At 43.7% G+C, this 24,474-nt stretch overlaps 1 protein-coding gene across 4 annotated transcripts in view; it reads left to right on the top strand.

The window, feature by feature from the left end:
* The window catches only part of ttc28 (tetratricopeptide repeat domain 28), a 53,781-nt gene that overhangs the window by 16,543 nt on the left and 12,764 nt on the right, over positions 1 to 24,474 (top strand). For 3 of the 4 annotated variants that reach the window (XM_072454297.1, XM_072454296.1, XM_072454295.1), the window contains exons 3-8: positions 20,076 to 20,223; positions 21,366 to 21,638; positions 21,915 to 22,045; positions 22,789 to 23,010; positions 23,538 to 23,726; positions 23,796 to 23,892. In XM_072454297.1, the coding sequence (XP_072310398.1) occupies positions 20,076 to 20,223; positions 21,366 to 21,638; positions 21,915 to 22,045; positions 22,789 to 23,010; positions 23,538 to 23,726; positions 23,796 to 23,892 (1,060 nt within the window). Of the gene's footprint in view, positions 1 to 20,075; positions 20,224 to 21,365; positions 21,639 to 21,914; positions 22,046 to 22,788; positions 23,011 to 23,537; positions 23,727 to 23,795; positions 23,893 to 24,474 lie in introns of those variants that run through there. The other variant, XM_072454298.1, reaches the window with a different exon arrangement.

Raw genomic sequence — 24,474 nt, 5'->3', positions numbered from 1 at the left:
CGGATACCTCCAACCACCCCTCATTAAGGATTAGCACTTTGAGGCGGTTCACGGACTTTCTCTGACACTCTTTACCTGTCATTCAAATATGATGAAATGGCAGCCCCGGAAGAAGGTGAGTGAACCGTGACAGTCAAACTTGCTGCACATGGCAATATTTACAAGTGACCTTTTTTCGCTGTGACGTACCTACTGGCTAGAAACAATAATATTGCATAATATTGCATACTGTTGTTGTGGTGTGATTCTGAAATCTACTATATTATATTAGATTTCAGAATCACACCACAACAACAATATGCATCAATTAAAGGTATTGAATAGTAGCAACATATAGCTGTTACTAGACTCACTGTAGACTCACTGTAAGAGCAACAGTGCAATAATGTTTGTGTCATTGTTTTTGCATATTTAAGCCTAATTTAGAGTAAGAAATGCGTAGACTGAGGTCATGTTTTGTGACGGTGATTTGAAATTCCTCACTAGGTACCTCTAAACCTCTAAGATACATAAATCATTGGAATAATAATACTATACGTACTTGATCAGCTTAGTCTGTGAGAGGCAAGGCAAGCTTTGTAGAGCACAATTCGTACACAAAGCAATTCAAAGTGCTTTACAGAGCAAGAAAAATGTGAGAGGATAGTCATGAGTTTCTTACATGAAGACTTGGAGCCCTGAATGTGACGCTGCAAAGATAAATGCACCCGCGGTGACAAAAGTTTCATCTGACCTTGAGGTGTCTCCTATAGTTGATCTGTCCCTGCATTGTGTGTCATATCCCTGTATCTCTAATACTTTGAGGCTGCTGCTGGATCATATTGACAGGTACATGTGCACTGCCTCAGGATTTTTGGGTGACGAAACCCTCTGAAACACATGGACCACTTTTTTTCATTTATTTATATATAATCGTTTTTTTTTTTTTTTTTAAGGAAACACAATGAAAAACAAGACCGGACAGAAAATCCAGGATCTTGCAATTCAACCCTGTCCACACTTTACTTTGGCTTGCAACTCACTTGAAATACGTTGTTCTGCCTCAGGGCGCGTTTGCCGTCCCCTGCTGGCTTCAGGCACGCTACTTTGACTTCTATTTTTTCAAAGCAGTTTAATACCGCTCTCTGCTCACACCTCAGTTCTCAGTGACGCCATGTCATGCTGAATTTCACGTAACATGAGGCCCAGCTGTTGTAGAATTTTGTCCTCTCCTCCTCTCCGCGGGGGACCCGGCGAGTCCACAAGGTTAGCATCATTACTTTGTGAGAGGGTCTGTTTTCCATCAGCTTTGATTGTTTAGCTCCCGAGGCTTTACCTTCCTTGTTTTCCTGTGTTTACTCATCTCTCAAAGCGTCTTGCTCCTTGTTTTTTTGGGTCTTGTGGGTGAAACTGAGATTTTAAAGGCAATTGTCGGCAGAACAGTGTAGTGGAAGTGGCAGTTGGATTACTTTCATGTAGTTATTTTGTACCATTCAACACCTGTCTGCAGCTGAAAAATAAGGATGAGACTTGAGGTTCACAGTTTTGAAATTTAGAGCAATCAAATCAATATTTGATCTTTGCCCAAAATTTGAGCCAGAAATTATAAACAGGAAATGTCAACGCTCTTTAGCTAACACCAGAAATGTGCAATTATCCCTTATCCGTTCCTTGTAAAGAAAATAAAAGACAAAATATTTAATATACTGTACTTAATCTGTAATAGCCCTTGTAACACTTGTGCCATCCTATTGATTAGAAATTCAAATTAGATTTTGATGGTAAACTCAATATTGAAGTTATTATAATGTATAATATTAATAATAATAATGTTCCAAAAATATTATATTTGTCTTGTATTTGTTCTTGTACTAAACTCTACTTAAAAGACCGTTCTATTCTAGATGCTCGAATGAGTATTCTAGTTTGTGTTCAATTATCGATTCGATTTGTTTTTGTTTTTTATAACCCTAGATGTAATTATAGGTGGCCTCAATTACTTCATTCGTGGGGATTTATCCTCTAATGGGCTGATTTAAAATATTTGCTCATGTTTGTCCTCATTAGAGCTGATTTATGACTATTTATCCCTCCTTGACCCACATAGATCATACTCTTTAGCCATGAATGATTTCCAAGCACAAATAGCTTTAAATTTTCTCTTAAGTTGAATCAATTAATTAATATTAAGACTGATGTGTCACAGTTTTATATTTTCCTAGTGGTTAGACGCATTGTGTAAACAGGAATAAAGACTGTTGTTGTTTTGGCTCTGTGTGATGTGCCGCATTCTAGATGCAGATGAGGCATGAACGTTGCTTGAAAGATAAGGACATGTTAAGATCACAAAAGAGGCAAAATATCAACAACAAATGACAGTCCATTAGTCGGCACATGTGTGTGTGTTTGTTTTCTTGTAATTCATTTGAAGTAAAGCACTTCATAGCGTCTCCTTTTGTATATATATTTGATAACATGAAGTTTGTACTTCTACTGCTCTTCTACTGTGTTTTACCGCCTGAAATGTAATCAGAGCGCCATTCTGACACATTCTCCAGCTTTGTCTCTGAGATACATTTTCTTAACACACATTTTTAATTGGTTATCCATTCATGCTTTTATACATGCACTCACACACTGTCACCTGTCACCTGTTTCAAAGCTAATCATGTAATTGGAAGAGAACCTTCAAATACACATATTAATTTAACGTAAAATATTTTTTATGGAAAAGATGACATACAACATTTCAGAGTGTTCTCTAATAACCTATTAGCATAGAAGTGTTAACATTGTTAGAAACGTCCTAACCTTGGCACATGAGAGAAGGCACAATAAGTACAATATAAGTCTGTATATTTCTTTGGTTCCTTCATCCTTGTACTACACACAAGCTAGAAGCGTATGTATAACATTTTTTTTGATGCAAGAGTGGAAATGTTTTTCTCCAGAGCTGCAAAGCCTGAAAGATTCTATAAGCTGCATTGATTATTTTGTTGTTGCAGCAAATGTCCAGTGTGCAAAAATCATTACCTTCTGAGTGTGTTAGAGATTTGATGGCTTCTTTAAACTTGTTTTGTAAAGTTTTGAAAAAACAAAAAATATTTAAAATATCAAAGCGAATTTCAGCGGAAAATTTGGAATTATTTCCAACATTAAAATATAGTTTTGGAACAACAAAAAAGATAACCTTCTTGCCCTTCCAGATCTGACTCCTTCAGATGAGACGGAATATAACACTTTGTTTCTGGAATATGATGCAATACAGTGACTATTTTAGATCAAACATCCTGTGGATCTCGTGGGCTGGTGTGACAATGTGAAGAAAGCAGTTGGTAAACTTCTCCAGTGTTCACGCAGCACTAGTTTGTCTTAGAAAATATTCAAGCTATTATATTGTTATATTATGATAGAAGAGAGAAGTTAAGAGGTATTTACAGTTTTTGTCATCATAGTCATGCATTTTTCTTCTCTACAAACACTAGACCCCAACAGGCGATATTTGAATACATATTTACCATAAAACAATTTCAAAACTGTCCAGTCAACACATTGGAAAATACACAATTTTATTTGTTTGTCATGGCTTGTGTTGTAGCTTTGTATTATGCTGACAATGAGTGTTCCCTATAAATATACAATGCATTGCAGGGATGTATGTCATGATCTCAAAAGGTGAAGCTAATTGAAAACACTGTAAAAATATGGTATTGATATAAGTGGTACAGCGGTTGTGAAAAAAACATTACAAATGGCTCTAAACAAGAAGTATTTTGCTACAAAAATGTATCTGCTGCTATCTCCATTGCACACTAGCCTAGCCTAGAATCATGTTCCCAAGTGTTTAGTCTGTAAATTGAATTCTAAGTCTAATTGGCAGACAATGGTGATACACATTTCATTCGAATCATAAAGCTGCTGGTCGGCTAATTTTCTGATGAACAGGAACATAAAAAGAACATGGGGAAATTTCATTGTTGCAACGCTGGTAGATACAGAGGTAGATACAGAGGAAAAGAACAGATCACTTATAGGAAGTTTGAAAAACACTCTCAATAGAAGATTTCTTATAAACAAAAACTCTAGTAGCTGACCTAGATGACTAGTGCCTATTGTTGGAATCACAATATATTTGTCATATAGGTTTCTTGCCACAGAGGCCACTATTTATGTCTTGTCACACCATTAGCCTCATCCAGCCCCTCCTACTCTTCTGTTCGGACGCAGGGATCAGGTAACTGGACAGCCAGATTAATTAACACATATCAATCAGGCTCACAAAGGGTCATTTCTCTAATACGTTTGTTCAAATCAAACTACTTATTATGAGAGCAAAATATTCAATTATTCTCAGGAATATCTTTATTAAGATTTATGACAAAACTTTCATTGTCTCTTACCTCATTAGAGTTTATGCTTTGACTACATTGATTATGTGCTGCGTCTCTGTCTTGGTTCTTTTTCCCCCTCTTTCGTCTTTATGCATAAGCAGCCATGTTTGTTTTAACACAATTGGATCATGCGTTTCTCTCTTCTCCATCTGGGAGAGACTTTACTTACACTTTACTTTGTAAGGTAAAGTAAAATGGTGTAAAGGTCAAGATGATGCTGGCTTAATATGTGTTTATTCACACTTCTCTGATCTCAAAATGAACATGTACAAACTATTTAAAGGTCACAATTTTATAACACTTATAACATATTGTGTTGTCCATTGATGTGAGCTAGCTCTGAGCTAGCCCCCAGCCCCCCCGCGCCCTCCGGCCGCCGCTAAAGTACGGCGTGTCGTCGGTACACGTTTATATACACGTTTATATGAAAGAGGAACTTCACGAACGATCGGGACACGCACTGGAATCGCTTTAAATTATCTTGTTTTAACTTTATTCGGCTGGATTGAGTGTTTTCGTCGTGTCGTCGCGATGTGTCTTGGCTCTGAGCCCCCCTGCGCCCACCGGCCGGCGCTGTACCGCGTTTACACAAAGGAGGAACTGATGAAACTGCGGAGAACAGTCGTCTTACCTGGAGATCGTCACGTTATCCCGGAGGACATCCTAAGGAAAATGCAGAGAAGCAGACGGGCTGGACGTAAACTCCGAGAGAAGAGAGGGATAAACAGGAAGTCGGTTCCCGCCGTAGTCATGGGTAACGTGAGGTCCCTTCAAAATAAAATGACGGAAATAGCGAGCCTCATGCGGTCCCAGAGGATTTATAGGGACAGCAGTGTCTTGATTTTCACAGAGACCTGGTTAACAGCAGAAATGCCAGACTCTATTGTAGGTTTCGACAATTTTCATCTGCTGCGGGCGGACAGAATGAAAGAATGCGGAAAGAAAAGAGGAGGAGGTCTGGCTGTGTATGTGAACACGAGCTGGTCCAAACCCGAACACTGCACAGTGAGGGAGCAGCTATGTAACAAGGATATTGAACTATTGGCTATTGGCATGAGGCCATATTATCTGCCCCGGGAGTTCTCACTTGTGATTTTGATCGCAGTCTATGTGGCCCCGTCTGCCAATGCTGAATATGCTTGTGAAACACTGCTCTCCTGCACTTGTAGGCTGCAAACACAGCACCCACAGGCTCTCTTCCTCATCTCGGGTGACTTTAACCACACTTCTCCCTCTTCTGTTCTACCAACATACACCCAGCATGTTACCGGCCCCACCAGAGAGAATAGAACATTGGACTTGTTTTTTGCCAACACCAAAGAGGCTTATTCTTCTTCCCCCCTCTCTCCCCTGGGCAGCTCGGACCACAACCTTGTACATCTGAGGCCTGTGTATGAACCCATCGTGCGCAGGCAGCCTGTGGTGTCCCGTGAGGTGAGGATGTGATCTGCTGAGAGCGAGGAGGCTCTGAGGGTCTGCTTCAGCACCACTGTCTGGACTGAGCTCTATGGCCCACATGGGAAGGACATCAACACCATCACAGAGTGCATCACGGACTACATCAACTTCTGTTTTGAGAACATTGTTCCCTCCCGGACGGTGCGGTGTTTTCCAAACAACAAGCCATGGATTAACCATGAACTGAAGGCTCTGCTGAAGGAGAAGAAGAGAGCCTACAGGTCAGGGAACAACGAGGAGCTGAGGACTGTGCAGAAGGAGCTGAGGAGGGAGATCAGGCAGGCTAAGGCCGGCTACAAGAGGAGGATGGAGGAGCATCTGCAGCAAAAGAACATTCAGGGAGTGTGGAGAAGCCTGAAAACCATCTCGGGCTTCAAAATCCCCCCTGCCCAGACAGAGGGGGATCTACAGTGGGTGAATGATTTAAATGCTCACTTTTTGAGATTTGATCGGTCACCCGCCCCTCCCCCTGCACAGCTGCATGCTCCCTCTTCCACAGCTGGACAATGCCCTGCATCTGTTCCTCTTCGCTTCTCTGCCCCGGACCATCAGCTCCCCACTTCGCCTGGACTCACCCATCCCCCCAGCACACAGTTCCCCTGCCAACCACTGACTGTCACAGCAGCACAGGTGAGGAGTGAGCTGAAGAGGATTAAAGTGAGGAAGGCAGCAGGACCTGACGGCATCAGCCCCAGGCTCCTTAAGTCCTGCGCAGATGAACTGTGTGGAGTTATGGAGCATGTCTTCAACATGAGCCTGAAGCTGAGGGTGGTATCACAGATCTGGAAGACCTCTTGTATGGTACCTGTGCCTAAGACACCGCGCGCCAAAGACTTCAACAGCTTCAGGCCAGTGGCTCTCACGTCCCACCTGTTGAAGACACTGGAGCGGCTGGTCCTGGACCACCTCCGCTCCACCGTGAGCTCAGCCATGGACCCGCTGCAGTTTGCATTTCGGCCTGGCATCGGAGTGGAGGACGCCGTCATCTCCCTGCTGCACCGCTCTCTCTCTCACCTGGAAAAGCCTGGCAGCTCTGTGAGGATTCTGTTCTTCGATCTTTCCAGCGCCTTCAACACCATCCAGCCGCTGCTCCTGAGGGACAAGCTGGAGACGGCTGGTGTGGAGTATGACCTGGCAGAGTGGATTCTGGACTACCTCACGGACCGACCCCAGTTTGTGAGAGCCCGGGACTGTGTGTCTGACACTCGGACCTGCAGTGTGGGGGCGCCCCAGGGCACTGTCCTCGCACCCTTTCTCTTCACCCTTTACACTGCAGACTTCAGACACGACACGGACAGCTGTGTCCTGCAGAAGTTCTCTGATAACTCTGCCATCATCGGACTCATCACGGACGACGATGATGCGGAGAACAGGGGACTGGCGCAGGACTTTGTGGACTGGTGTCAGCGGAACCACCTCCTCATCAACGCGGGGAAGACCAAGGAGATGGTGGTGGATTTCCGCAGACGCCACCCCGCTGCCCCCTCACCAGTGAACATCCAGGGATGGGACATTGAGAGAGTGGACTCATACAAGTACCTGGGTGTTCATCTGAACCACAAACTGGACTGGACTCATAACACAGACGCACTGTACAGGAAGAGCCAGAGTCGGCTCTACCTCCTGAGGAGACTCAGGTCTTTTGGAGTGACAGGGCCACTCCTGAAGACCTTCTACGACTCTGTGGTGCATCAGCCCTGCTGTATGGTGTGGCCTGTTGGAGCAGCAGCATCACAGAGAAGGAGAGGAAGAGACTGGACAAAGTCATCAAGAAGTCCAGCTCCGTCCTGGGCTGCGCTCTGGACTCGGTGCAGTAGGTGGGGGACAGAAGGGTCCTGGCTAGATTCACATCTATGCTGGACCAGGAGTGTCACCCCCTGCAGGACACTCTGTCCGCTCTATAGAGCAGCTTCAGTGAGAGACTGATCCACCCTCGCTGTGGGAGGGAGAGGTTTCGCAGGTCTTTCCTTCCTGCTGCTGTCAGACTTTATAACAAACACTGTTAGTCCTGAACACTCGCAATACTGACCAAACCTAATACTGATGTGCAATTCCGTCATATGTGCAATTACTGTTGTGATTCATGTGCAATTACTGTGAAATTCATGTGCAATCTATGTGCTGTCGTGACACATATTCATGTGCAATTACTGTCGTGATCACATGCAATGGTATTTATGTATTTATTTATTTGTCTATGGGAGTTTTTATTTATTTATAGGAGATCTTCTACTGAAAGTGTTTTTCAGACTTCCTATAAGTGATCTGTTCTTCTGTATCTACCTCTGTATCTTCCTGCGTTGCACCAATGAAATTTCCCCATGTGGGACAATAAAGGATTATCTTATCTTATCTTATTCTCTGTAGGACTATGCTGCAAAAAGTTAAAGGCGCAATGGACAATTTTTCGGCGATTTGCGAACTCAGGCGGAAGTGCGCATGCGCACTCCCCCGTGTGGACTGATACAACACACACGTGCGTTTGTTTATTAGCGCAACGGATCGAATCGCATCTCTTGTCTCCCGTAGATTTCCGTCTTCTTCTGAGTCTGCTCGAACTGTCTTTCTCCGTCTTCATTTTGTCCCGTACACTGAGGGAACTATATTATGATAGATCAATGCGCTTAGACATGCGGAAATGTGGGGACGAGCCACACGCGGCTGCAGGTGAGCGGTAGGTGCGTTTTATGATTGATACGTGACAGGACTAATCGGCAGTCCACGCCACGAGGAAATAAGACTTAAATTTGGGCCAAAAAAACCTTTAATCAGATACAAAAAATAAAAGTTGTTAAAAACAAACTAACATAATTTATTTGGAACACATTTGCATTTTGATATAAAACAAAGCAAAAATATGGATTTTGCCAAACATTTAAAGTTTTTAAGCTAAGCAGTTAACGTAATGCAAAGAATGCACACTTTATTACAAAAAGTGCATCCGACAAAAGAAAGTGCAGGTTTTATTCACAAAGTCTGTCATCTGTCGGATCATATTCAAGCTATTTCAGTCTCTGAATGAGTTTGGAATGGTCAATAAAAAGCCTTTATTTAAATTGATATTAATGAACATGCCCCTATTCAGAGTGATAAGTTCAATGTGTTGTTTGCGATCCTAAAGAAGACAATACCCATAGTTGTAATAAATTATTGGTCAGTACTTCCTGTGATACGAACGATTTCAACCTGAACGGGATCTTTCAGGTTTATAACAGCTCTAATTAGTGTCGTAGAGAATCCTTAAGACCGTGTTCTTTCCTTGGCCTGATTTGACGATCGGAAACTGTGTGTGCTTGGCCTCGTTCCCTGAGGTCTTTCTCTCGCTCTTTCTCGCTCCACCTTGGCGTTAATTAACGCTGCTCTTCCCAGAATGAGCAGATAGGTGCACTTAACCTAAAAATGTGTGCTGCAAAACGGGTCTTAATCATAACATACATTTAACTTATCTTTTCTTGATTAATGGTTGCACTTTTGTGACATTTTATGTTATGACATTGTATTTGTACATTGCACACATACAGTATGGACCTGGCTGAGTGACAGCTTAATTATCAAGTGTAGTAGAAGCTTGTGCTGGTGGTTATAAGATCAAGAGGGCACCTTTCCCTCCCCCTCCATGAATATTTTTTGTCCAGTTTGTGGCATTTTATTGGTGTTTACATGGACAAAGTAAGGTTGGGACAATGTGCTTGTGTGTGGGCTGGGAGAACAACAAAGACAACAAATGTAATTATTACATAGGCTGTTATTTGTGTACATTCTGGACTGAGCATAACTAGTTGACAATCCACTGCAGTAATCCATCAAGGTCCAGTACTACATTGAAATTAAGTATCCTTAGTTTGAAGCAGACACAGATGTTCAGACAATGGATATTCTGGCTGCAAGGGCAGATCCGGTGTGACGGCACTGAGGAGATCCTGCACACTGTATTTGGCTCAAGCCATTCCATGGAATGGAACGAGTCTTTGTTACTGCCATGGTTTCTTATTATAGTTTTGCATGGTAAAATTTTGCCACAACATTGATGAAAGTCACTCATGGGGACATAGACGCGATCGGTTCGGTCCAAACTCAAATAAAATGGAGGTTGCGAGAACGCCCGTCGCAGCAGTGCCGACTAGTTCAAAAAAGAAAAAACATGAAACTCTTAATCTTTGGCCTAGGCATATGAGACTTGGAACAGTGATAGAGCTACTTTTGACCTCTGACCTTTGACGAGTAAAACACACCTGGCAGCATCGCTCTATGATAAACAGGAAGTCAGCCATGTTGAATCAAAGTGGCAACGCCACGTTTGACTTTTTTTTTTTCAAAATCGTACTTGTCCTAGGTTTTTTGTCCGATCGAGCTCAAAACAACATCTTTTGCATCCAAAGACATTGAAATTTGATAAATATTCAAAAAAAAAATGGATACTCTTTACGGTCTCTGCGTAACACGCCCATAAAAAAGGCTTAATTTCTGTTTTTTTCAAGGACAAGTCACGGCTAATGGAATTGATCTACGGAGCTCATATTTCACTCACTAATGGGTTTTTATTGTCTGATTGGAAATAATTAATACCATGTAATAAATTTACTCTATAGCGCCCCCTACCCATTGTGTGAAAAACTCAACATTGTCAGATTGTGTTTAAAACTCGTGGATTATATTCTCCTCGAGACGCCATGAAAAAAGTTTATTGCAGATATTGTGTATTTTCACAATTGGCCAGCAGGGGAGCAATGAATGCCTTCACTTCCTCTTCCTCTTTTATTTTGATGGAACATTTCCTCTCGTGCCACAGTTTTAGCATTAGCATTAGCATTAGAATTATTCTTTTTCATTAGAATTATTATTATTCTTAAGGCTTTATTCTTCAGGCTTTATTCTTTAGACTTTATTCTTTAGACTTTATTCTTTAGGCTTTATTCTTTAGACTTAATTCTTTAGGCTTTATTCTTTAGACTTTATTCTTTAGACTTTATTCTTTTGACTTTATTATTTAGACTTTATTCTTTCTGCCACAACTCGGGTATTTTTGACCCCCTGAACATCAATGAAAAGCCGCGGGTCACTTAGGGTCTCTCTCTTTCTCCCTGCTCAAGTCTGCGTTCAGCACAATCTTGGAATTTGTCAGGACAAACTACTATTTGAATCGCAAACTACGCAATCATCAACGGTGAATTACTGAGCTTCGTTTGGTATGCCGCAAAACGCAGCAGAAAACATGGACGGGCAGGAAGGCGGTCGCACGGGAGGCGAGAGCCATCATTGCCGCTACCGCGGCTTTAATTATTATAGTTCTTGTATGGTCATTTTGCCACAACTCGGGCATTTTTGACCCCCTAACATTGATGAATGTCACACATGAGGACATAGACGTGATCGGCTCGGCCCGAACTCGAATAAAATGGAGGTTGCGAATATTTTCACAATTGGCCAGCAGGGGCGCAGTGAATGCCTTCACTTCCTCTTCCTCTTTTATTTTGATGGAAAATTTCCTCTTGTGCCGTGTCTTAGCATTAGCGGTAGCATCAGCATTAGCGGCGGGTCTCTGTTGCTAGGTGACGGGGGTACAGGGCGGAGGGGGTTTAAAAGAATAAAGTCTAAAGAATAAAGTCTAAAGAACAAAGTCTAAAGAATAAAGTCTAAAGAATAAAGTCTAAAAAATAAGTCTAAAGAATAAAGAAGAGAATGCAGTATCGGGGCAATCGCGATTAAAAGGCGGTCGGCGGAAAGGCGGTCGCGCGGGTGGTGAGAGCCATCATCGCCGCTACCGCGGCTTTAATTCACACCTCCACATTTCAAGACTCAACTGAAATGCATTACTGCATGATTTAGTGAAGTAGCATTGAACTATTATAAAAATTGAATTGCTAAAATAAAAAAAATAATCTTTGAGGTTCTCACAAATTCTAGTATTCACTTGGAGAAGAAAGCACACCTTTGTGATCATAATGTCTAAATGTCCAATTCCAGAGTTTGGTGGCAGAGGCCCAGCTGCCTGAGTAACATCTTTATCGCTCCCAGTGGAAACTGTGGTAATGACCACTCCAACTCAATTATTGCAACTTAGCTAGTGTCCCAGTGAAACCATGATAAATATTCATGAAGATGAATGGTGGCACAGCTGGCACACTACTGTTTGGGGGTTTTGTTTCAGATCTGGTATTACTCCATCGTTGAAACTCAAACTAGATTTTATTTGAGATAAGTTGTAGTTTGTTTTGTATTGGTTTTGCCTCTTGTCATTTCTGTGTGGAGTAATACCTTGAAATTCTTGTTAGGATCCACTGGCTGTGATAGTCCTTGTTCGGTAATAAGGCCCCAGCAGCGGTATCCTCAAAATACAGATCACAGACTTGGTTGGCGACGTGATATTACGAGATGTACTGCTCACCACTCACAGCATGTCACTATATTACCGACTGGGGGGTGAGTGGTCTATTGACTAGCAACACAAACTTGCCATTTCTCACACACACACACACACGCACGCACGCACGCACATTTTGTATTTGTAGATAATAAGTAAATAAAAATAAAAAGGAAAGACCTAATAAACTCGACTAAAAAACATTTTTATTATTTGCACACCAACTGTGCCGACTGTGGAGAATAGACATTTGTGTCAGATTACAGTTTTTTACGATTAAATAAACACTAAAATCTAAAGTTTTGCCCAATTATCAAAACCTTACACTCAAGGAGCAAACCTCGGCCTCAGATTTGCACCACTGTAAACACAATAAGTCTGTTCACACTTTGTGCAAAACAATACACACAGTGATTTGTAACACTGAACACACTTGTATGTATTTAGACACAAAAGTATATCAAGATGTCACTTCCTTGATGAGAATGAGGAATCGGAGGAGGAGGAGAAGGAGGCAGAGGCCGTGCCAGAGGTGGACGTCGAGGTGGAGGTAGGGGTAAAGGTAGAGAAAGAGGAAGACTTCAAGCAGGAGGAAGAGGGGGAGGAGTTTGGGAGGGTTCTTTTTTGTACTGGATAAAATGTAATGTTCATGAACGAACAATACCTCGTGCACTTGGATGCCAACTGCCATAAAAAACTACAACGACAACAGTTTGGATATTACGGCAACATAGAGGAACGCCTCGGTCCGTATGACGGGGAAGAAGAAGAGGAAGCGTGACCTGGTCGGTGACGATATGAACAGCGGGGAGGACTCCCCTGGAGCCACTGATCCTGTGCAGCGTAGGGCGTCTTCTTGCTCGTCTATGGAGGGCTCTCTCAGTGAGGAGCAGGGCGGGGGGGTTGCAGATGTCGGGGATGTGAGTTCAGAGTGTAAGGTGTTCATAAAGCTCGCGCAGGATAATGCGTCCTTTAAGGGGTGGGATCCGATGGCGTTGACAAGGAGCCTGACTGTAGCTGTGGGAGTGGTCAAGCATGCGAGTGTCCTTAGGGATGGCTCGCTGCTGGTTGTGTGCAAGGACGTGGCTCAGCAAAGGAAGGCGATTGAAGCTAAGTGTCTGGGTGGGAAGGACATTCTTGTGTCTGATGCTGTAAGAGGCACGGTCAGGGGAGTTATAGTAGGCGTCCCTACGACGACATCTGTGGATGACATAAAGGAGAATTTGACTGGAGCTAAGGTGGTGGATGCTAGGCGGTTGAAGATGACCCGGGATGGGGTAAGGTGTGACAGCCTGTCGATAATGATTAGATTTGAAGGTGGGATCCTGCCTCGTGTGGTGTGCGTTGGGTACATGCGCTATGGCGTACGCCCATATGTTCTGCCGCCCCTGCGTTGCTTCAAGTGCCAGCGCTTTGGGCATATTGCAGCGGTCTGTAGAGGGAAGCAGAAGTGTGGTAAATGTGCAGGAGACCACGAGTATGGGAAGTGTGACGACGGAGCAAAACTCAAGTGCTGTAACTGTGGGGGAGAGCATAGCTCTGCCTACGGGGGATGCGTGTTCAGCAAGAGGGCTGCGGAGGTGCAAAAAGTTAGAGCCTCTCAAGGCATATCCTACGCGGATGCGGTCAAGAAGGTGTCTGGTAGTCAGGTGACGGTGGATGCAGTGGGGGCTGCCAGTGCTGCTGGTGTCCTAGGCGACAGGGGAGGGGGCAGCGTTGCCCGCAGCCAGGGGGAGGTCCCCACTGGGATGCCCGTGAGTGTGGCTTCCACGGGCAGAGGCCCTGTGGGTGCGGAGGATGTACTGGTTGTGAAGAGGAAAGATTTCTTCCTCTTTATAGTGGAAGTGATTAACTGTACTGGGCAAACCAAGAAGAGATCCGAAAAGACTAAGATCATCGCTAAGGCTGCAGGGAAGTACTTTGGAGCTGGGGGCCCCGAGTGGACGGAGATAGAGGATGCGCTGCGGGAGGGCGCCCTGCCCCATTCTGGCAGTGGGAGTGGGGGGGCTCCCGATGCGCCGTCAGGTTCCGGGGGCTCATAATGGCGGTGGTTGTCTTGCAATGGAATGCGCGTAGTCTTCGTGCTAATGGCCAGGAATTTAAGCATTTTGTCTCTACCTTGTTGAACAAGCCTCACGTTATGTGCGTGCAGGAGACTTGGTTACGACCTAGGTGGGGTTTTGGGATACAAGGGTATGTGTGTGTTAGGAATGATAGGGAGCAGGGTAGAGGCGGAGGTGTGGCTGTGTTTGTCCGAGATGACCTAAATTACGTTGTTGTCAGTGTGAGTAAAGCGCCGGAGGCCCTGGCGGTGAGGGTCTGGCTGGGTGGTGAAGCTGTTACTGTGGTTAACCTTTATAATCCGTGTGGTGAGTTAACGCTAGAGTCCTTACATAGTATCGGTAAGGATGTTCGGGGAAAGGCCGTGTGGTGTGGGGATTTTAATGCGCATAGCGCTTTGTGGGGCGGTAGTGGTACCGATAGGTATGGGCAGGTGGTAGAGGGTTTTATCAATCAAAGGGAGTTGGTTTGTCTGAATGATGGGGGTGGGACCCGCTATGATATGGGGACCGGTGCGGAAAGTGCAATAGATCTTACACTTGTGTCCAAGGAGTTAGCTGGTGTTTGTAGTTGGGAGGTTCTTGGTAATCTTTCTTTTGGTAGCGATCACTATCTAGTCCGCACCGTGATTGGCTTTGGGAGCTGTGTGGTCAGGGGGACGAGGATCCAGAGGTGGCAGTTGGCAAGGGCGAACTGGGGGGCTTTCCTGAGGAAAGCTGATGATGGTTCTAGGGTTCTGCAGGAAGGAGGATTGACTCAGGTGGATGATCTCAATAGTGCAATTGTCTCGCTCATCACGCAGTCAGCGGTAGGCACGATTCCTAAGAGTGGTGGTAGTGGACATAGGAAGCGGGTGCCGTGGTGGACTGAAGCATGTGGTCATGCTGTTAGGGCGAGAAATGCGGCGTTTCGCCGGCTAAGGGTTGCCCACACTGAGGGTGCCCTCATTGACTACAAGAGGGCCCGCGCTGTTGTGCGGAAAACTGTGAGAACGGCCAAGAGTGCCTATTGGAGGCGGTATTGTTCCAAAATTGGGAGAGAAACGCGTCTCGGGGATGTTTGGGGGATGGTTAAGCGGATGCATGGGGTTGAGCGCCGTCATGGGACCCCGGTCCTAATACTGAATGGTGTTGAAGCAGTCAGCGACGTTGACAAAGCTGAACTGTTGGCCAGCACCTTTGTGTCGGTGCACAGCTCTGACAATCTCTCACCTGCGGAAAGGCACTACAGGGAGAGTCCTTTGGCCCAGAATTCTGAGCTGATTGGGCACCAGCCTTCGACTCAAGATGACCTTGACCTTCCGTTTAGTTTGTTTGAGCTAAGGAGAGCACTTTCTAAGGCGAAACAGACAGCCCCGGGTAAAGATGAGGTGTGCTATGACATGCTCTCTCATTTGACTGATGACACGCTTGGGCTAGTCCTGGGTCTTTTCAACCGTGTTTGGGATTCAGGTTGTGTTCCATCTGCGTGGAAACAGTCTACGGTGGTGCCGGTTCTGAAGCCGGGTAGGCCAGCGTCTGACCCTTCAAGTTATAGGCCGATTTCCTTGACGTCGCAGCTCGGGAAAACGATGGAGCGCATGGTTACCGAGCGGTTGGATTACTTCTTGGAGAGTCAGGGTTTGCTTCCCGCGCACCAGAGTGGTTTCCGTAGGGGCAGGAACACCATGGATTCCGTGTTGTGTTTGGAATCTGATATCCAGCTGGCCAGGGCTCAGAAAGAAAAGGTTATTGCGGTGCTCTTTGATGTGGAGAAGGCGTACGGTATGGTTTGGAAGGATGGGCTCCTCATTAAGCTGCGGAAGTGTGGTGTGAAGGGTAAACTGTTTAACTGGGTCCGGAGCTTTCTGTCTGGCCGGCGTATCCAAACCAGAGTGGGCGCTGCTTACTCTGGGGTCTATGGGGTGGAGAATGGGATCCCGCAGGGGAGTGTGTGTAGCCCTATCTTGTTCAATGTTATGATTAAGGACATCTTTGACGACGTGGATGGGTCTGTTGGGAGGAGCCTTTATGCTGACGATGGCGCTCTATGGGTGAGAGGGAGGAATCTCCGGTTTTACGAGGCGAAACTGCAAAGGGCAATACAGCAGGTGGAGCAGTGGACCCTGAAGTGGGGGTTTAAACTGTCCGTACGGAAGTCTCAAGTGATGGACATAGGGACGTCTCCCTTCGACTGCATGGGCAGGTGCTCGAACAGGTCAGGGAGGTGAGGTTCTTGGGGGTCACCTTTGACGAGAGGCTTAGTTGGCGTCGGCACATTGATGAGGTCAGTGGTAAATGCAAAAGGGTGAATAACTTGCTTCGTTGTCTATCCGGCCAGGACTGGGGGGCCAGCAGAAGGTCGCTCCTGGGTATTTATCGGGCCGTCATGAGGGCGGCTATTGATTATGGCTGTATAGCCTACATGTCTGCGGCTGAGACTAACTTAAAGAAGCTTGATGTGGAGCAAGCCCAGGCCTTGCGCATCTGCTGTAGGGCTTTTAGGACCTCCCCTGTCTCGGCGCTGCAGGTTGAGTTGGGGGAATTGCCGTTACGGCTCCGGAGGCTAGAACTTCTGTTGGCTTACTGGGTGAATGTGCAAGGTCATACGAGCTCTCACCCGGTGAGGGACTTTCTCAGGGTTGATGGGGGGCAGAGTGAGGCTGGCGGTATGATTTTCAGCCAGGTAGGAAATGCGAAGGCGCGGCTTGCGGGGGTTGGTGATCTGCGTGTGAGCCCGTCGGTGGCTTTGTCTGCTATAGCTCCGTGGAAGTTTGTCCCGGCTCCTGTTGATGTTAGCTTGCATGGCAAGCTTAGAGGAGTCGCTGGGAGGGCACCGCAGTTTGCCGTTCAAGCGCTCATCGATAAGCACTCAGGTGATGTGTTTATTTATACCGACGGGTCTAGGGATCCTGAGAGTGGGCGTACTGGCGCCGCTTATTTTGTGCCTGACCTGGGGCTAGCGGTCAAGAAGAGGTTGACAGATCGCCTTTCTGTTTTCACGTCGGAACTTATAGCGATACGGTTGGCGTTGGAATGGGCGGAATCTGCTTTGCAGTGTTGCGGCATTGTGGTGGCCTCTGACAGCCTTTCTGCATTGCAAAGCATTAAATCTGGGAAATCGGATTGCAGACAGGATGTGTTGAATGGCATCTTCTGTCTGATGCTCTCCCTGTCCAGGAAGGATGTGAGGGTTTCCTTCATTTGGGTCCCTGCGCATGTGGGGGTGGATGGTAACGAAATGGCTGATGCACTGGCTAAACGTTCCCTTCGGCGGCCATCAATTGATGTGGCGGTTGAGTTAAGCAAATCTGAAATCAAGCCTGTTATCAAGAGTCATGTGGTCGGCCTTTGGCAGGAATTTTGGAGCCACTGTGTTACTGGACGGCATCTCTATCACATACAGGGTAGTGTGGGTCCTTGCGGGTCTATGGGCAGGAACGCGTGGGAGGAAAGGGCCTTCGCCCGCATGAGGATTGGCCATACTGGACTCAATTGGTCACTGAGTAGGATAGGCAAACATCCGACCGGTCTGTGTGGTCACTGTCGGGTGCCAGAGACTGTCGAGCATGTGCTGATTTGCTGTGAGGCTTATGATAGGGAAAGGGCCGGGTTGGCCTTGTGGTTTCGGAATAATGGGCGGGAGTTCAATCTGCGGAACGTTCTGGCGATCCAGTCACAGGGTTTGTGTCAGGCTGTGGTTGCTTACTTATGTAGCACAGGGCTGGGTAAACGTTTATAGAGGTGGGGGGTGTTGGAGACTGAGCCGAGGATGAGGAGCAAGAGGATGTTCTAACGCGCTTGGACTTCATGGGCCTAGAAACGCCAAAGTGATGGAAGAAGGACTTCTAAAGGATAAAACGACAAAGACGTCCCATGACCTCATGGGCTTTGTAAAACAACAAAGACGTCCCATGACCTCATGGGCTTTGTACTTCCAAAGCACCGAACGTCAAAGAGGGCGAGGAAGGTGAAGAAGAGTCTCCCTGGAATAAAGCCGGTTGGTCTCTGACACAACAACTATTCTAGTCACAAAAACACATCATGACCTCATGGGCTTTGTAACGCCAAAGCGATGGGAGGAGTACTTTTACGGACTACGACAGAGTCTGAGGACTACGAAACGTCTGAGGAATAAAGTCTGGCGGTAATGCAACACTCGGATGCCAACCGCCATAAAACAACAACAACAACAACAACAACAGCCGTGCGTCTAGACGCACGGCGTAGACTTTTTAACACCAAAGCAATGGAAGGAGTACTTTTACGGACTACGACAGAGTCTGAGGACAAAGCACTGGAAGTCAAGGCACTGGAAGAAGAACTTTTAGGACTACGACAAAGTCTAAGGAATAAAGTCTGGCGGTAATGCAACACTCGGATGTCAACCGCCATAAAACAACAACAACAACAACAACAACAACAACTGGGAATTTTTTTCTTTTTCGCCATGTTGGCTTGAGTATATGGACAAAAGTAAATTACGTTGTCAACAACATTAGTTTGTGTCCTGTGTGGTGTCTACAGTCATGCATACAAGTGTGTGTAGTGTTCACTGTGTGTATTTTTTTGCAAAAGGTGTGAGCAGCAGACATTGTGTTTCCAGTTGTGCAAATCTGAGCCATGTTTTGCAAATTCACCGTGTACTTCACCCATACGACTCTATGCACTTAGAAGCAGGATTAGCCGAAAGTGTTTAAGGTTTTCAACAGCAGCGTGTAACTGGTGCAAACATAGTTAAGTCATATGCAATGTGTGTGTTTCAGATGGTAAAAAAAATATGGTTTTGATCAATTAGTGTAGAGTTTTTACAAGAGTGTTTCATTTTGCAAAGGAGCTAAGGTGTTTTGATAATTGGGTTTGTGGTTGTGCTAATTGTGTGTAGGGTTTTGCTAAATAAAACAAAACCATCAAAATTGTGTTTATTCAATCGTAAAAAACTGTAAAAGATGGTGATGTGTCTTGTTGAGTGCTTAAAGACTGGAGCCTATCCTCTTGTTTAAAAAAATGAATCTCCATCTCTTGAGTTCATATGTGATGCTCGCCTCATGCCACTTGTGTTACCATCTGCTCTCCATTAATGTGAGTTAGCAGCATTAATTGACGCATCTGTTCATTTATGGGCATTTCCTGCATTGACACTTGGAAATGATGGCCTTTTTGGATTACCATGTTGCTGTATGATGGTATAGTTCATGTTGTGGTCTCTTCCTGCGACAAACTGGACAGCAATTACCTACAGTTTCTAAGGCCTGTTGCTCTCAAAACACTCAAACTCATTAGAAGATAAAGAAAAGAACATAGAAAGGCCTAATGCTTCATCACTTGAACAGACAGTGTTTACTTAAAGAGACACGTGAAATCATAAATAAGCACTCTCGTTTTTGAGCGTAAATTTTGCAAGATTTATTTTTAGACTTCAGAGTCCCACTGAGAAACAGACCAAAAGCTGATGAACTGATGTTCCCTTCTGTGAGCTGCAGACAGAGACATAAACACTGAGCTAATGGGCCAATGGTGTAGGTGTACTCTCATTGTCACTACACCCGATGAACGTGATTGTGAGCAGAATCACGCACCAAGGGGCTTTGTCAAAGGTTCATTCACTTGTGCATTGCATTGTCAAGCTGAGATAATGGTTGCCTTACTATGATTGCAATGTGTCTGACATGATAAATGATCTTTTTTTGTGTGCTACCATTCCCTTTACAACAAAGTCTGTAACAATTGGGTTCTCAAACTTTTTCAAGTAGCAACTAAAAATGTTTGGCATTATTTCATTTTCACAACTGTCTACATATATTTTCATGTTAAGTAATATTATTATCTTTTCATGTCTACTTGCAGGCCTACTTTCGTCAGGGGGTTGCCCTACAGTACTTGGGTCGTCATGCCGATGCACTGGCAGCTTTTGCTTCTGGCTTGGCCCAGGACCCCAAGAGTCTCCAGCTTCTGGTTGGCATGATGGAGGCGGCCATTAAGTCACCACTCCGAGGTAAGATTGTAAATTATTATTATTATTATTGACATTTAGTTAAGCAGGTAAGAACACATTGAGACCGACACCTCTTTTTCAAGAGTGACCTGGGGCAAAGTGAAAATATAACAGCACACACATTTTAAAGCATTTACACATTTAACAGACTTTTAAGAAATATTACCTCTCTTTCTATTTTTAAATCAAGTGAAAACCCATACTAAAACTAAAGAGAGTTCCATGCTGTAGGAGCAGCATAGGAAAAAGCTTGCATTACCCAGTCAGTTCTTACACAAGGGACAGACAAACCAAACATATGATGTGAGTGCAGGACATAATTACCCTTTTCAACTTTGTATCCAATGATATCAGACATTTTGCAGATGCATTCATGGGGTAAAACAGGTTTTATCATGATATTAAAAAACAAGTTTTATCTTAAATTTTTGAACCAGACTTTGTAAGTGAGCTTTAAAAGGAGCTCTTGTTCCAGTATAAAGCCAACCGATTTGAGGGATATCATCTTGTACAGCATGTCCATATGAGAAGATCATGAGAGGAAAGTTATTAGAGGAAAGTTGTTGTTTTCTTGTGTTGTTTTCTGTGACTGACATGAAGAAGCAGCATTATCCGGAACTGGACAATGAATTTCCCCTCAGCAAAGTCAAAATGAATGCATTTAAGAGTGAAACTATAATATAGCTTTACTCTAGGCATGTGCCTATGGACAGAAAGTGAAGCAATATTTTTACACCCAAGAAAACAGACTGAACAATTAGAACCAGAGTAACTAAGAACCAGAACCAAGTATTCAGTGTGTATTTGTATTATTGTTTGTATGTATTATTACATTCATGCTCACAGCCTCACAGCTCATTATGAACTATGTCTTAATGAAGAACTATGCTTTGAGCACTAGAATGCTTTTTATAATATATTATATTATATAAATAATAGTATTGTAACATAAAATAACAAACAATAAAATATATAATCATTTGTTTTGAATTGTGAACTATCTTATAGAAGTTCACAATTCTGAAACCCACAAGTAGTTGGGGCTCAGCAAACAACTACAGAAGATATACATTACTAATTAAATCTAAAATTCACTCATGTTTTAGTTGTTCACATACTGTATATATGTTTCTCACTCACAGACACACTGGAGCCCACGCACCAGCAGCTAAAGAGGATGAAGTTGGACAAGAGCCCGTTTGTGGTCGTGTCTGTCATTGGCCAAGAGCTGCTAACTCATGGTTTTCATGGGGCGTCTATTATAGTTCTTGAGGCGGCGCTGAAGATTGGCTCCTGTTCACTGAAACTGCGTGGTTCTGTCTTCTCAGCACTAAGCTCTGCCTACTGGTCTCTAAACAACAAAGAGAAAAGTATGGCATACATGCAGCAAGATCTTGAGGTTACCAAAACATTAGGTATTTATTAAAGTTACTTTTTTAAAAGTACTAGATATATGCAGACTGTATACTAACAGATTAAATTTCTTCTTGCAAGTATAAATGAATGTTGGTGTTCTGCATGTCCATGAAACTTGCCTTCTGAAGCTAAACACTGTAACACAAGTGTTAAAGCACACTGTGTGGTAATCTGTTTAGAATAATTCATTTGACTTGTCCATGCACATGAGGGAGCCAGTGTGCATGAATAGAAATAGTTCAGTACAACAGGTGTACTCTCATTCTTGTTCACAGGTGACCAGACAGGTGAATGTCGTGCTCATGGGAATCTGGGTTCTGCATTATTCTCTAAAGGCAGCTATAGAGAAGCACTAGCAAACCACAGACATCAGCTGGTGTTGGCTATGAAGCTCAAGGACAGAGAGGTTTGTAAGCAAGTATTGACTGTTTCGATAATGTAAATAGAACGTGCTCTTTCAGTTTGAATAACGTGTGCTTGTGTCACACAACATAACAATAATGATCTATTAGCACAATAAAAGAGTATCAGTGTAAATTTATAATTATTTTTTATATTTTCTTATAAATCACAGTCACTGGAATTTGACTTGTTATTCAAGTGTCACTCAGCTATATTGTTATTTCATGGTAACACTGTTTCTTGTGTAGTATACCCAAGGCTTGAATCACATATGATTTATATGTTCCTGGTTAGTGCTTAAGGGTCTCAATTGAGTCTACCAAGGCTGTAGAGCTCTCGCTAGAATAAACGGAATAAACACATGAGGTCAGACAAGTCTTTACCCAGTTGATTTGCCATCTAGTCTTCTGTTGCACAGCCTCAGGCGTCTTGCTCATAAATCCATATCACACACCGTGTGCTTGTTTGGCTTTGAGCATGTGTTGCTTCATGGTTTGTGAACACTGTGTATAATTGACTAAATACACAAATAAAATCTGAAACATTCTGAACAGCATTATTGAGCATTATGGCCCTAACATTTTGCTGTAGTGTCCTCCCTGGTCTCAATCCCATTTGATGTAAAGCAACATTTCTTGTTTTAAAGCATACACTAATATTAAAAGGTGCATGTAATTTTGTGTTAAATAAAAATTTCGGAGTAAAGGTTTTGAATGTTGGTGATGTGTTTTGTATTTTTCCTTGCAGGCTGCCTCTGAGGCCCTGAGCAGTCTCGGTCATGTGTACACAGCTATCGGTGACTATCCCAATGCTCTGGCCAGTCATAAGCAGTGTGTGCTGTTAGCGCAACAAATGCAGTGCCAAACCTCCGAGGCTCGTCAGCTGGGAAACATGGGTGCAGTCTACACAGCCCTGGGAGCCTTCACTAATGCTGTTCAGTGCCACGAACAACACCTGGACATCGCAAAGGTGCTTCATCATTTGAGGATGTCGTTTGGAAATGCTGCATGATTACAGAGCTACTCTTGGTATTGTTTTAGTCACTCTTCTTAGACATTTAGGTGTCGATTTTCTGTCATTCTTGTTATTTAATATGTAAGTTGATGTTAACATGTCATATATTTAGTCTTTTGTTTACTACTGTGTCACTACATTTGACAGATGATAGTTGAATTGTGCTAGTATAATAAAACCCTATCTAGAAGACATATTATACAACATACCAGGTGTAATATTTTGTTTAATTTGTGCATGTTTACCCCTTTTTTCCTTCTGTACTTCCTTGATTGGAAGTGCTTCTTTGTGTTTTTAAAGTCCATACACATTCACAAGACTCATTTCATAGCTCAAATTGCCATCAATATGAAGGCATCCAACAGGTAATGACTGAGCAGTGAGTGCAAAATCTTCATGAGAACATCACAAAATCTAAAAGGTCTTCTTTAAATTGCTTGCTATTATATCTTCAACTCCATAATAGATTTTTCTGATTTCAGATGTTAGAAAACAGATGTGAAGAAGCACGAGCATACAGCAACCTGGGCAGTGCGTACCACTCTCAACGAGACTTTGACAAGGCCATATCGTACCATACACGTGTTTTAGAGCTGGCTCAAGAACTGGGGGACAAATCAATCGAGATGAGGGCCTATGCTGGTCTGGGACATGCTGCCCGCTGCATGCAAGTTGGTATATTAACAAAAGTCTAGTTTAAAATCACTTTTTGGGTAATCTAAAACTCAACTGCCCCATAGGATTTTGAGAGAGCGCTTCAACACCACCAACGACAACTTCATATCGCGCAAGAGTTGGCAGACAGATCATCGATGGGTAGAGCGTCTTCCAATCTAGGTAAATTCTAATTGGTTAAGTAGTCATTTGTTGCCTGTTGGCTCAAAATTTCAGCAACTCTGAGTTTGTTCAAGAAGCTTCTGCAATTCTGTGTTGAGTAAACCAAAGACATCACAGAAATGGCAAAGGTAAAACTCAGGTGAAAGAAGACCTAGGGGCTCCAAGAATAATCTTAAACAGAATAATGTATATTTCAATAAACAAATTTGGTCAAATCTAACCATATATTATTTGAAAGTAAGATTAAATAAATTAGATGATTTTTTTTATATTTAACATATTTACAGGGCTGAAATATTTATGGCTACATTTCAGTTGTTAGTGTCTAGAGTCTCCAAAGCAGTTGGAACCATCTTTTTCCAGATGGACTGAATGAACCTGGGGTGTCGTTTATAAAGCACTCATACGAACAAAAATGTTACGTACTTGACTTTTCCATGTTTCATGTATTCTTTAAAAAGACAACTTTGATATGGAAACAAAAGGTTTGGTTAGGAAACTGCACGTTAGGCCTTTTAGAGATCAGACAGAGGGAGATCTGTGTTCAGAGAGCAAAAAAGTGTTGTATTGTAAAATATTTGT

This window comes from Eucyclogobius newberryi, unplaced genomic scaffold, assembly GCF_026437365.1.
Source record: "Eucyclogobius newberryi isolate DKJ021-1_F unplaced genomic scaffold, fEucNew1.0.hap1 SCAF_2, whole genome shotgun sequence".
Classification (NCBI taxonomy): domain Eukaryota; kingdom Metazoa; phylum Chordata; class Actinopteri; order Gobiiformes; family Gobiidae; genus Eucyclogobius; species Eucyclogobius newberryi.
Note: the sequence above shows the minus strand (reverse complement) of the source record. Positions and strands in the feature narration are given on the sequence as shown.